General features: G+C 60.3%; 1 protein-coding gene across 1 annotated transcript in view; it reads left to right on the top strand.

Moving 5' to 3' along the window:
- CAPN13 (calpain 13) overlaps window positions 1-14,280 on the top strand; it is a 45,257-nt gene that overhangs the window by 26,674 nt on the left and 4,303 nt on the right. Inside the window, exons 8-16 of the mRNA XM_056125781.1 lie at window positions 1,798-1,872; window positions 2,943-3,088; window positions 4,979-5,133; window positions 8,100-8,302; window positions 9,122-9,173; window positions 9,527-9,583; window positions 12,581-12,638; window positions 12,747-12,805; window positions 13,456-13,524. Coding sequence (XP_055981756.1) covers window positions 1,798-1,872; window positions 2,943-3,088; window positions 4,979-5,133; window positions 8,100-8,302; window positions 9,122-9,173; window positions 9,527-9,583; window positions 12,581-12,638; window positions 12,747-12,805; window positions 13,456-13,524 — 874 coding nt within the window. The remainder of the gene's footprint in view (window positions 1-1,797; window positions 1,873-2,942; window positions 3,089-4,978; window positions 5,134-8,099; window positions 8,303-9,121; window positions 9,174-9,526; window positions 9,584-12,580; window positions 12,639-12,746; window positions 12,806-13,455; window positions 13,525-14,280) is intronic.

A 14,280-nucleotide genomic window follows, 5' to 3' on the forward strand; every position in this document is an offset into this window, starting at 1 on the left:
GTGAAGGAGGAGGAGGAGGAGAAGGAGTAAAAGGAGGAGGAGGAGGAGGAGAAGAAGAAGGAAGAGGAGGAGGGGAGGAGGAGGAGGAGGAGCTGGTATGGGAAAGGGGAGGAGGAGGACTGAGACAGGAGCAGGGGAGGAGGACGAGGAAGAGGAGGAGGAGGAGGAACAAGGAGGAGAAGGAGGAGGAGGAAGAGGAGGAGGTGGGGGAGGAGGAGGAGGAGGAGGAAGAGCTGGTATGGGAGAGGGGAGGAGGAGGAGGAGGAGGGCTGCAGGGAGGACAGACTCGGGCTCAGGAGAGAGCGAGGCAGGTTGCTGGCAGACAGGCGGTCCCCAAGCTCTGGGGCTTTCCCGAAGCGAGCGGGGGGGGGCGGGTGCAGGGGACGGGTGCACCTGCTGGTCCCCCATGGACGCTCATCCTGGGAGGTGAGGGAGGCCACCCCGTGCCAGCAGGAGCCCGTGACCCCGCATCCCGCAGGGCTGCTCTCCTCCAGCAGGATCCGGCCGGGCCCAGCTCAAGCCTAATTGAAATTTCTGTCGCACACACTTACAGGCAAACGGGCACGAATCGATAGCATATTGATTCACACTACATTTATTTTCCCTTACCCGCTGCAGAAAATGTAATTATCGCTTAATTATAAAATTGCCATTTTACACGAACACATCGGACTGGCTGGGCCTGCAGCCGGCAGTCGGAAGGGTGGTCCCTCCTGGCGCAGGAGACTCAGAGGGGGTCCTTCCTGCCCCTCGCTCCCCGAGAACAAGCTCCCAAGGCTTCCGGGCTGCCGTGGGGACCCCCAATGGTGGGCCTGGGAGCGGGCTTTCAGGTGGAGGAGGGTGGAGAGAAGGCCAGCAGCTGTTTCCGCTAGGGAGAGTCTTTGCTTCCCCCCAGATCCTGCTAGAGAAAGTTCTAGAACATGGATGGTTCAAGAGCCAAGCAGAAATCTGTGGAGTGGTCACCAAGAGGCCAAGATCTACTCTTGGGGTCCTGGGGCTAGATCCTGCTGCCGGAACATGGGGCTCAGGAAGGCCAGTGGCCAGTGAAGAAGCTGGTGACGCAAAGACTGAGCTGAGGGCGGGGTGGGGGGCAGCTGCGTTGTTCCCACAAGGGTCCCTGGACCCAGATTTGTGGGGTCCAGAGTCTGCAGGGTACCAGCCGGGCTTCCCGGAGAAGGTGACTTCTTGGAGACATGAGAGCTCAAGTTTCGGAGTCCCATGAGGAAAAGGTGTTGCAACAGCCATGAGAGAACTCAGTGAAAGCCCCGAGCGAGGCATCGCCAAGAAAACGAGTCTCGTTTGCTTATTGGGGAAGCAGACTTGGGCTTGGAGACCAGGCAGAGGTCCGAGAGCTGTTTCTGGAGTTTTCCCGGGAGAGCGCACAGAGACCCCCTACTTCCCTGAAGCGCAGCACCGCCTTCAGTCCACTGCAGTTCTTCATTTAACTGCATGCAGGAGGGATGGAAGATGGGCGGGTGGGGTGAGGGGTGCAGAGATCAGGGCTGAGCTCGGAGAGGGGCACCAGGAGAGGACCTCTGACAGCCACGTGGGAGGAGGGGCAGGCTGGGGTGGGCTAGCCCTGTGCTGGGGCTTCGGTAGGGGCTGGCGGGGGTGGGTGAAGGAGCGTCCACATAAAGTGGGTAGGGAGAGTGTGGGAGCCATCAGCTTAGAGCATCATGGGTCACAACCCCCCCAAGCTGGACCGGGGCTCCCCACTGTACCTCGGGACTGAGAGATAAAGGGGGAGGGAAGGGAAGCAAAGCCCTAAGCTCTTTCCCCGTCCCTGACTCTGCTCAGGTCTGTGGAGTGGCAGGAGAGTCGCGACCCGCGGAAAGACCAGCTGTACCAGGACAAAGAGGATGGCGAGTTTTGGTATTTATTTTATTTTATTTTATTTTATTTGGGGGGAGGTCACACCCGGCGATGCACAGGGGTTCCTCCTGGCTCTGCACTCAGGAGTTACTCCTGGCGGTGCTCAGGGGGCCATATGGGATGCTGGGAATCGAACCCGAGTTGGCCACGTGCAAGGCAAAAACGCCCTCCCTGCTGTGCTATCTCTCCAGTCCTGAATTTTGGTATTTAAATCCGATGGGCACCGCCCCGGCCCTCGCCCTTCTCAGACAGACCCATGGGGGCATCTGTGCTCTGCAGACCCCCATGTACCTGGGTCTATTTTCTTCACCGAGCACCTAAGCTTGAGGGTGCCCTGAGGGTGGGAAAAGGGTTTCAGCTCTGAAGAGCCAAGTTGCTGGAAAACAGGGGTGACAGGTGGAAACTCTGACAGCAACGGCTTTCTGAAGACTCTGGGGCGGGGGCACCGGGCCTTCTGTGCGACCCACTGAGGAGAGCCACCTCAGGTCTCAATTCCAGGCTTGGTGCCAACTCACGAGTTCTGGGGATAACGGAGCCGCTGGAACTAGGTGTCCCAAATGCCATCGTTGGTCTTAGGCGCTGTTGGAAAGGACAAGGCAGGCAGACAGCTCTTGGGGCCTCTCTGTGTCCTTTGTGACGCCTTTAAATAAAATGCGGTCTGGGTACCAGGGAGGCTGTGCAGAAGCGATCAAGGATCCAAGGAGGAGTGTAAGAAAGAAAACATTTCTAGTATATGTAGCTTCATCCCAGGATGAGGTGGGGGTTCAGGGTTGAAGCCACTGTGTTCTGATGCAGACCCCAGCCAGGAATTAGACCCAGCGGCTGGGAAAGGGGAGGGTCCGGAGCACAGAGCCTGGCCCAGCTAGGTGACCGGCTGAACTGGACGTTCACGCCGCCCTTGTCCTCCCAGCTCCAGATCCCCAGGGAGAAGGAGCCAAGGAGGCTCTGGCCGTGAGGTGGCACAATGCGACCTTGGTGGACATGGTAGTTGGATGCCGGTGGAGGTGGGGACAGCTCCGGCCTGGGGACAAGGCCAGGGGCCACTGGCGACACATCTCTTTTCCCACCAGGATGTCGATTCAAGATTTCCAGGACAACTTCTCCTGCCTGTACATGTGCAACAAAGTCCCCATCAGCGTGGAAGACGGCAACATGGTCTGTGCGAGATGGTCCCAGAAGATGTTCAAGGGCCGTGTGATACCAGGAAGCCCAGCAGGTAGGCGTTGGTGAAAGCTGGCTCAGCTTGGGCCGCTCCACTCACGACCATCAGCCAGAGGCAGGAGGGAGAGGGATTTGTCAGCCGAAAGGCACACTGTTGCCTCTCCAAGGGAAGCCTCAGCTCCGAGACCACGGCTCTGCTCCTGACCAGCAGCAGAGAGAGCACTTTGCCCCAACAGCCTGGGTGAATGGGACCCCAAGCTGAGCACAGCCCTACTGGGGACAGAGGCCCTGAAACTTCATACGCACTTGAACTCGTGCGTGCATGTGGGTGTCTACATGTATGTAGGCGTCTAGCTGTGGGAGGATGTGAGGGCATGTGATGCCTGTGCGTGAGTCAGTGTGTATACACATGGCTGAGTTTCGTAGGTGCATGTAGAGGCATGCGTGTGGGTGAAAATATGGACCTATGTCCCGTTGCACGGAAGTGGGTATGTGGTGTGTGTCTGTGAGAGTCTGTGCATGTGGGTGAGTGTGTGTGAATGAATAATGTCCATGAGTGTTGGCCTATGAGCATATGTGTGTGAGTGTGTGCTTGTGCGTATCACTGTCACTGTCCTCCCGTTGTTCATCAACTTGCTCGAGCGGACCCAGTAAGGTGAGCGGGCCCAGTAACCTCTCCATTGTGACAGTTGTTACTGTGTTTGGCATATCGAAAACATCACGGGAGCTTTCCAGGCTAAGCCGTGCAGGCAAGACACTCTCAGTAGCTTGCCGAGAGGGGTGGGGGAATTGAACTCGGGTTAACCATGTTGGCCACTTACAAGGCCTACCACTATGCTATCGCTCCAGCCCACTTGTATGTAAATACATGCATGTAAATGGGTATGTGAGCATGCGTGTGCATGAGTTTGCATGTGTGTGTAAATGTGTGTGCATATAAAGTGTATGGAGAGGGTCTTAGTAAGTGTGCATGAGTCTGTACGAGTGTGTGTGCCTGCACATATGTATTCGTATGTGTGCCTTCCCTTTCCTGGACACATCCTGTGGACAGTGGTCGGCATGGATGACCCCAGGCCCCAGGATTCCCTTTTCTCCTTCAAGCGTCTCTGCTTGTCAGAAGATCTCATTGCAGCGGGCTGTGGCCATCCTGAGGAGCCCCAAAGTGACCGATTCTCCTGCCTGCCTGGGTGCCCAGACCCTCTTCCCTCAATGGCCCCTTGGGGCCATTTTCAGGAATTCCTTGGGAGGTGCAGCTCTGCTTTGGCCCCACCGTCACGTTCATCCGTGGAAAGCCCGAGACCGTGACCGCCCGTCTGTGCTATGTGGGCCCCCACCTGCCATTCTTTGATTCATCTTCATCCCCAAAACACTATCCCGGGATTCCCCAGCTGCAGCCTGATGATACCCCGGGGAAGGAACTCTGAGCTCCGTCTCTGCATCTTTCCCCTCAGCTGCAGGGCCGCTGGTGACAGCCCCTCAGCCAGGCTCCGGGCTCAGTGCCTCTTGCATAAGCTCTTGCATTCGGGGCTCCTTCATTCTCCAGGTGGTAAGAAGAGAACCGTCAGCTTTGCATCTAAGAAACAGTTTTGCCAAGCAGGAAGGAGATGGAAGAACAACCCTAAAAGCTGTTGTTTCTTTCTTGTTTCTTCGGGGGCCTTCACCTGCTGTGCCAAGGGCTTACTCTTGGCTCTGCTCTCAGAGATCAGTCCTGGTGGGCTCAGGGGGGCATCCGGGCACTGCGGATTAAACCTGGGTCAGCCATAAGTGTGGCATGTGCCCTGCCTGCTGTCATTGCTCTAGCCCAAGAGTCACTGGTGCCCCGCTGCCCACTGCAGTGGGAACTGGGATGCAGGCCTTGGTGTGTGAAGGTGATTCCTCACGTAGCCCCGGGGGTACCCAGCCCGGGGCGCCTGGCCGAGCACAGTGACAGTTCTCTCCCTTGCAGATGGCTTCTGGAGGGACACCCAGTTCCTTTTCTCTGTGTCGGACAGCATCCGGGGGGAAAACACTGTCGTGTCCTTCACTATCATGCCCCAGGACATAAGCAAGGAAGATGATAAGTTCCCGCTCAGCTTCGATGTCTTCAAGGTAAGAGCCCCGGTGCTCTCTGCCCGTCGGTACCTGCCTGGGGGGGGGACCGCGGACCCCAGAGTGAGAGCGGATCAGGGGAGCACAGCCTCGGGGAGCAAATGCCAAGGAGCGGCAGAGTCCAACGCTGTCAGTTGGGGGCCCCTGACACAGTGCGATGGGGACGGGATCCAGCTTCACGCAGACGCCCTCTGTGCCGCCGTCATCGGTCAGCGTTTCCCGCGAGACTGCAGCCTGTGCCTGCTCCGGAAGCAGCCGGGTCAAGGAGCCTGACCCAGACCTGCCGAACCCACATATCCGGGGGCAGTCGGAACAGCTTCAGGGTCTCCAGGACCCTGAGCGCTGCCCAGGCAGGAGATGTGGGCTGTCCTGGGCTAATTTATGGGAAGCCTTTAAAGCTAAAACCATCCCGGGAATAAAGCCAGGCCACTTGGCCCTTGTGCTTTGACCAGAGGTAGCATGTCAACCCCCACTGTTGACATGCGTTATATGTGCATCAGCTGTCAATACTGGAATTTACCTATAATTAACGTGTAGAGGATGTACACGTAATCCAGGGCCTGGCGTGCGTGCGGATCTGTGTGTGCGCGTATTTTGTGTGCATGTGTGTGTGTGCGAGTGTGTGTGCGTGCTCATGCGTGTGTGCACGTGTGTGTGTGCATGTGTGTGCATGTGTGTGTGGGGGTGGGTGCATGTGTGTGCATGTGTGTGCATTGTGTACGTCTGTGCGTGTGTGTGCAAGTGTGTGTGTGCGTGCATGTTCATGTGTGCCTGTGGGGTGTGTGTGTGTGTGTGTGTGTGTGTGTGTGTGTTGGTGTGTGTGTCTGGGGGGGGGGGGGCTTGCTGTGCTCTCTCTCCAGCTCTGAAATGGTCTTGTATACATTCTATGTGCAGATGCAGCAGAAGGTCCCGCGGGAAGGAAGTCGGGGTGCTGACCCTCCAGGGGCCGCCTGAGTTTCTGACCCCGCCCTTTCCACTCTCCCTGCAGGTGGACCCCCAGGTGCGTCCTTCCGGATCCCTCTGGCCGTGGGGCTACTTCGTGCCAGGCTCTGCCCAGGCTTGCGTGGTCCCTGGCTCTCATTCTCCCGTGGCTGCACTTCAGAGCGGCCCGTGCGGTCAGGCCAGGTGCCTCGAACTGGCAGCCACGCGGGCCCAGCTTCACTGTCTGCCACAGAGGCCGGACCCAGCCTGCTCTCGGCTCTGACCTTCAGGCATCCTCAGGCCCGGGTCCCGGTGGGGTGCCAGCGTCGCTTCCTCTGGCTTGAGAAGAGGGCCAGGGCAGGCAGGGTACTTCCGGGGGGCACCTCCAGCCTCCCTTCCTCACCGCCAGGCCCGAGTCAGTCCCCCAGAGCAGAAGGCGCACTGGGCCACCGCAGCCTCTCGTCGTGGGCCAGACCGCGGGTCTCCCTAAGAGAGCGAGGGGCTCGGCTGGCCGGGGGGGCCTAACGCCCAGGGCAGGAGGGGAGCTGGGAACCGTGACCATGGGCGCCCTCACCCATCCATGGTTATGGGCCTCACAGCACCCACCTGCCCAGTGGGTGCTGTGTCTGGGCTGGCAGGATGGGGCAGCAAGGGGCGCAGCTGTGCCCATGGCTTCTGGGGTACACTGTGGGCTGGCAGGTCCCCGCCAGCTCCTGCAGGCCACGCAGGGGAGCCCCGAGAGCCAGACCCAGGGCAGAGGGACCTTCTGAAGGCAGAGCCTCTCCAGTGGCCGGGCAGGTGGCGGACTGCAAGCTGACCCCGTCCTGCAGCCCTGGCCTCCTGCAGCCCTGGGCGGAGGACCTCACTTCTCCCTGGTCCTCAGGGCCCTGTCAAGGAAGCAAAGCTTCTAGAAGGGCTTCAAGGGAAACACTCAAGGCGCACGCACAGGGCTGGAGAAGGTGAGGACAGAGGCAGGAAGGGAGCCCCAGGTCTGGAGGACAAGGGGTTTCGCAGTTCATTCTCCAAGCTCAGGACCAGGACCCGCCATCCCTCCCCTCACATGCCCCTGACAGCCGCCAGGGAATGGGTCTGCTCAGAAGCCCAGACAGGGCTGAGACTGAACGACGGAGGAAGAGGTAAGGGCGGGAGAGTGGAGGAAGCCTTGTCTTCCAAATGGAGGTGACCTCGGCCCAGAGACTGTGTGCACAGCCGGCTCTCTGCATCACGCGAGCACACACGCACACACATGCACACACGTGCACACATATGTACACACACACACTCACTCCCAGAGTGACCCAGCGTGGTGTTCGCTCTGCAGCAAAACTGATCTGATCCTTGCTTTGGCCAGAAGGACCCCAGCAAGGCAGGCTCCCAGCCCCCAGAGGGAGGAGGGTTATGCTATGTCCGTCCCAGTGGTCTTGCATTCCGGATTCCACCCAGCCTCCGTCCTACACTTGGAACAGGAAAGCCTCAGCTCCGCCCTGTCCCCATTCTCTCTTTCTCTCGGAAAAAAAAAAAAAGGAAAGAAAGAAACTCTCCCTTCTCCCTGTTCCCCCCAGGGCCCGAGAGCACAAATAATCATTTCACACTGTGTAACCATTCTAAATGGAACCCCCAGGCTTGGCGGTATTGGGGGAAATTTATTTAGTCAGGGCTTGGTGTTATGTAATATGTATGTGACATCTGGTAATAGGAACTGCATTATATTTATTGTTTTATCTCTAGGAAAATATTGAAATAAAAGGAAAATGATCAGGACCTATTATTCTCCAATGAGGATGCAATTCAGGGCACTGCTGGAAAGATGAAATAGAAGAGGGGGGGTGCAGGAGGGGTGCAGGAGCCCTGCTCAGCACGATCTTCGTGTTCCTGGACCCTTTGGCATCTTTGACCCGTGATCATCCAAATGCAGCCGCTTTTCTGAGAGTTTGGGGAGCACTGTCTCCCCTGGAGGGGCTGCTATTCACTCTGGGTGTGCAGAGACAGGAGGCTGAATCCCTCCTGGTGCTGAGGGCGGGGCGGGGAGTTTTCTCACCGTGATGATCTCCCCCCAGTTCCAGCACTTCCAGGAGAAGCTGCCACGGACGTTCTTCTCCCAGTACCGAAACATCATCAAGGGCATCGTCTCCAAAACCAAGTGCAACCTCACCAAGAGCTTCCACCTCAGCCCCGGCACGTACGTGGTGGCTGCCTCGGCACGCAGGGAACCGGTAGAGTTCCTGGCCCGAATCTTCCTGAAGATGCCAGTGAGCAACAGGTACAGACTCCTGGCATCTGGAAGGTTCTGGTCTGTTAACATTTTCCGTGGAATCCGTGGCGTGGTTCTGGGCCAGTAGGGGGCACGGTCCAGACCCTGCTTTGGAGAAACTCGCCACAAGAGGAACAGAGGCCCGCGGGCCAGTAGCCAAGCCTCTCCTGGGAGCTGGCATGGCGAGGTGCAAACCCAAGGCCTGCAGGAGGGCAGGGGCGGGTAGGAGAGGGTTATTTGGGGTAGTGCCCTTTCCCTGATGATGGAAAACGGTAACGGTTTGAAGGGGCGGGCAATGCAGGTGGAAGGAAACACCTGTGCAGCAGCAGGAAGGAGGAAGGGATGGGAGCCACAATTGCAAGGGGGTGGTTCATGGCATGTGGCATCACCCACTCTGTGGCCAGGTGGGGGGGACATCAGGGAGACACAGAGAACAGAGTCAATGGTGCAGGACCGTCAGTGCCACCGGGGGCCAGGTTGGGGTGGCGTACACAGCCTGCTGGGACCTCGCCCCCTCCTGGGCAAGTCTCATGGTCATGGTGGTCTGTCTCTATGTGGGCATGGGTCCGACTAGCTCAGAGCTGCCCACAGCGGCCCCCATGCCCAGAGCAGAGCAGGAATGTGTGATGAGGCTTGGCGGCTGCCTGGCAGAGCGGTTGGCTCAGGCTGTGAGTGGGACCCTCAGCTAAAGGGCATCCTAGACCACGTGGCTGACCCATCCCTTCCCAGAAGCTCTGCTGAGGGCGCATCCACCCAGATATTTGTAAGCTCATTTCCTTTGCCCAGTGACCCGGCCGTCCCCATCACACTGTGTCCCTAATGTTCTAGGAGCTTGGACACCAACTTCAACCTCAAAACCATGAAGGTAAGTGTGACAAGCGTTGGTGACATATGTCCTTTAGACAACCAAGATTCTGGGAAGCGTCAGGACGGTTCCCAGGGGAGGCCAGGCTGTCCCCAACCATAATCCTTCCCTGGCCCTCTCGTTCCCTTTAAGCAGGGCCGGGGAACCTTTGGCTGGCGCCATTTGGATACTTCAATGTCACTCATGGGCCATATCTTCCAGGCCAACAGGCCATGGGCAGCCCATGAGAAGCGTCTGAATCTGCCCATCGGAAACCAGGGCTGACACCACGATGGTGTCAATGGTCCCCCGCCCCCCATGCTAAAGGATGTCCCATGGCCGCGGGACCACCCCAGAGTTGTGACGCTGCCTCTTTTCTCTCTGACCAGGCCAGTCTCCCAGGAGAAGACCCCCGGCTCGTCATGTTCTACAAATACTCCCCGCAGGTGTGTCCCGAGTGGTGCCCCCCAACCTGGGGGGCTGCAGTGGGTGTCCTCCAGGGCTCCCGCATCAGCCTCTCTACAGATCTGCTTATCAAACAGCGGCGAGTTGCGGGTGACAATTTGGGGTGGCGTGCCAAACGTAGAGGGAGCCGCGGATGGCGGGTTGGGGTGGGGTGGGCAGGGCGCTTCATGCGCTCCGGGTGGGAGATGAGCAATTAGTCAGTGCTCCTTGTAATCCTTCCTTCTTCTCCCGCTCCTGCCATTCCCCCCGCCCCCGCCCCCCCCCCCCCCGAGCCTTGGCGGCATGCCCCGAGAGCTGGCCGCCTTCCGAGCGCACCGTGGGCGCGCGAGGGATCTTCTTAATGGCTTGATAAACCGTTCGAAAGAACTCCTTGACTTGTCAAGGTGCAGACGGCTGCCAAGGGCCACGCACGACGCGCCTTTCACTGCTAATAGCTGCGGAGTGGGGACCAGAGGGGGCTAGAGATGGTCACGCTCGGCTGGCCAAGGACAGGAAGGAAGGAAGGAAGCCAGACGCCCAGAGCACCAGGCTGCCAGCACGCAGCCCAGTGGCGGATGACTCAGGCAGCCCGTGCAAGAATGAAAACAAATAAACAAATGAGGAGTGAAGGGAGGGTGTCGGGAGGGGACCAGCATGGAGCACTCTGCAGGGACCCCCTTAAATCCATGCCAGCCCCACGCACACCCCCAGCTGGCGCTTGCCGCTGAGATGATGATCCCTGGTCTGTGAAAATGAGGGGACATCTGAGACCTGTCTTGTCCCCAGCCCTGTGGCAGAGAAACAGTCATGCATCAACTTTTAAGGGATCAGACGATTAGGGTCCCCAGGCAGGGCTGCCGCTGCTGAGAGGGGTCAGCGGGCCGGAAGGAGGACTGAGATCGGGCTTCCTCCCAGGCGGGTGGCACGTGTCCCTGTGACGTGAAGGCCCCGGCCGCCTGAAGTGGGAGTCACATGGTCCCTAATTAGGACGTCCCCAAACCACAACCAAACGTGCCCCAGAGGTGGCCACTAACATGGGCAGCCTTGGAGGGACCAGAGGAAGACCCAGGCACTGCCTGACGCCACGGAGAGTGGTTGGGACGAAGCACTCAGTCAGATCCTGCCTCACGTCCCTCGGCTGACGCCCTAGTGGCCAACACCTTTCCACAGCCTGTCCAACCATAATCATAAGAGGGTCCTGCCTTTCCTCGGGGGCCCTTTCCTGAGCCCTGTGAACAGTGTTTACTCCTGCCACCTCTGGGGACTCGTGGCCCCACATAGGCCGCAGGGAGCACTCCCAGGAGGGAGCCTGGAGGAAGGGCCGACCCGCTCTCCTTCCTCCCACCTCACAGACATGGACAGTGCCTGCTTGGTGCCGCTCAGCTTCTTGGTTTCTGGCACTGTGGGTCTGGGTAACCTTTCTCTGCCCTTGTCACTGCTGAGGTGGCGATGGCTGCATGTGCCTGGTTGGGGATGCTCCGTAGTGCTCCCGTCAGATGGGGTGCTCCCCTGATGCTCCCTCAGGTGGGGTGCTCCCTCGAGTGGGGTGCTCCCATCAGGTGGGTTGCTCCCCTGGTATTCCCATCAGATGGGGTGCTCCCCCGTGCTCCCATAGAATGCGGTGCTCCCCAGTGCTCCTATCAGATGGGGTGCTGCCCTGATGCTCCTGTCAGATGGGGTGCTCCTCTGGTGTTCCCATCAGATGGGATGCTCCCCTGATATTCCCATTAGATAGAGTGCTCCCTGGCGTTCCCGTCAGATGGGGTTCTCCCCTGGTGCTCCCTCAGGTGGGGTGCTCCCTCAGATGGGGTGCTCCCATCAGGTGGGTTGCTCCCTTGTCACTCCCGTCAGATGGGGTGCTCCGTGACACTCCCATTGGACGGGGTGCTCCCTGGTGCTCCCGTCAGATGGGGTGCTCCTATCAGATGGGGTGCTCCCATCAAATGGGGTACTCCCTTGTGCTCCCGTCAGATGGGTTGCTCCCCTGGTGCTCCCGTCAGATGGGGTGCTCCTTGGTGTTCCCTCAGGTGGGGTGCTCCCATCAGGTGGGTTGCTCCCCTGTCACTCCCGTCAGATTGGGTGCTCCCTGACGCGCCCATTGAACGGGGTGCTCCCTAGTGCTCCCGTCATATGGGAGTGCTCACACTCACTCTTGGTCACCGGCTGAGCTTTGTGCTCTGGCGCTTGCTCCTCACTCGCTGGGATCCACCCTCTGACTCGGGCACGTGGGCTCTGGGTGGGGCTGGCCAGGTGGCGCCCAGCTGCTGGGCCCCAGACAGCAGAGCTCAGGGCATGCGAGGCGTCGAGGGTTCAAACCTGCAACCCGGCATCTGCTCTTCCTCTGGGCGCATGAGCTCCTTGACCCCATGTGTGTTGGTCCTGTCCGGGCTCTCTCAGGCCGGGCACAGGATTCATGCCCCAGGCTAGCTGGGACGCTGCAAACTCTGGGATTCCCTGGAGGGGGCCTCATGGGGGGAGGGGGAGTATCGCCCTTCTGCAGGACCCCGATACCACGGGGGCACTGTGGGGGGGTCCCCAGGCTCCCCGCCAGTCACCAAATGGACCCCCAAGAAATGCCTTCTCCCTGGTCCCCCACTGTCCCTTCCGGCTGGGGGGCTCTCGTGAGACCCCAGCCTCCCAGACCGACCAGAGGAGCCACTGACGCACACAAGCTTGTATCCAGGACCTCTCATGAGGGCGTGACCCCAGCCGCCCCGTGTCCCTGACAGGCTGTCCCCGTCCTGGGAGCAGGACCTGAAGCCCAGTCAGAGAAGCATCTCCCAGCACCACCGGGTCCCCTCTGGCCCCTCCATGTGGCCCCCTATGACTTCCCACCTCCTCTGGCACTGTAGCCCCCCGAGGAGGGCACACGCAGTCCCCGGGGCCCGACATTCAGCCCAGACAAGATGACATGCGTGGTGGCAGCTGCTCGGGGCTCGGAGTCCAGGGTGCCCGGGCACCGGACCCTGAGGCCACTCCTCTCGCTTCTTTCTGGGCAGGGACTAGACATGGAGCCCACAGAGCTGCAGAAACTTCTGAACCACGAGCTCCTGAGAGGTGAGCTCGGACCCAGGGCCAGCCCCGCACCTTAGCCCTGCACCCCCTCCCCTCGATCCCCCCACTGCTGACTGCCCCCAGCACCTCAGCACCCCGTGTCTCCCCCAGGGATCTCAGGGGACCTGTTCTCTCTGGACCAGTGCCGGGGCATTGTGGCCCTGATGGACGTATCCTTTCCAGTGGCCCCCATCTCTGTCACTGCTCTGACACCCTGACGCAGGCAGCCCCCGGGATCTCGGAGGTCTCGGGCTTTTGTCACCCACAGTATTTCCTCTCCCTGATCCTGTGCCCCACCCCCCACCCCCCAACAGCCAGGTGCTAGGGGTTGGGCACTAACTCCCAGTAGTGAGCACAGTAGCGCCCCCTGGAGGCCACCTATGGTGCCAGAATCCCGGAGGGGCAGGGCTGCCCAGCTCAGGAAGGGGAGGCCCCCCTGCCGGTCCCCTCCCCAGCCTCCCCCAGCCTCCCCCTTCCTCAGAGACCAGCTCCTCCTTTCTGGTTCTCCGGGGGCCCTCGCTGCCCTAGGCCCAGAAGAAAGGCCACCTGCCGGCCTCTGGGGCTGTCCCCATACCTGGCCCACTCACAGGCACTGACCCAAGGGCCACCTGCCCCTCCCGCCCCTCCCATTGCACTCTCTCCCTCCCCCGGGGACAGGTCACACCATGCCCATCTCCGGCTGTCCACTGCCCTGTGAGCAAACCGCAGGGACCCCAAGCATCGCCCCACTAGCTGGCATGGAGCCCACCCCCCCCCAATGCAGCCAGCAGCCAGGGGACCCCACGCAACACTGCCTCGGTCACTCTTAACTGCCCACCAGGTGAAAGTCAACGGCCGGCTCGACCCCGAGGAATTTTCCAGACTGTGGAGCCGGTTGGTCCACTGCCAGGTATACGGACATGGCCCCTGGCCTCTCTGGCCTCCCGCCAGGCCAGTCAGAGGGTGTTGGAGGAGCCTCTCCTGCCTCCCCCCTGCTCTCTCATCTCTCTGCGGCCCTCTCCCTCACCCTCATCCTCACGCCCTCCCTGTCCACCAGCAGGAAGCGGTGGTCAGGGACAGACGCCCCAGGGACTCTTAGCTGGGCGGGCGCTGAGCGCTTCCCGCACCCTCTCCCTCCCTCCCCTGCAAGGCTCCCCACTTCCTGCGGGTTGGGCTTGCAGGTACCCACTCAGCCTGAGGCCAGCAGGGGGCGCTCCGCTTGGGGGGGTTGAGAGGGGGGTCTTGCCAGGGCCTCCTGGAAAGCAGAGAGCGTTCCTGCCGGGCTGCCGGGAATCAGGGGTCTTGCAGGACCCGTGAGACTCACACCCACCCCTCCCTTAGACTGGGGGCCACTCTGGGAAGTGCTCTCCTCCTCCTCCTCGGGGAGAGAATCCATTCCTCTGGCCTTCCAGGGCGACCCAGCCCCAGTAGGCGCCAAACTGAGGCACACACATGCCAGGGCTGGGGACTTGTAGGGGGGAGGCATGAGGGTGAACCCGAGGGCACCCCAGACCATGCTTCTCCCCCAAACCATATCAGGCTGGTCCTTCCCACCCCATTCCACACGTCCCACGTTCAGATCCCAGCTCTGTGGGCCGGGGGCGGGGGGGCAAGGTGAAAGGTGGGTCTCCCTGTGGCCACACCAGAGCACTGTTGACACTAGGTG

Source organism: Sorex fumeus, unplaced genomic scaffold, assembly GCF_029834395.1.
Source record: "Sorex fumeus unplaced genomic scaffold, SorFum_2.1 ptg000006l, whole genome shotgun sequence".
Lineage (NCBI taxonomy): Eukaryota > Metazoa > Chordata > Mammalia > Eulipotyphla > Soricidae > Sorex > Sorex fumeus.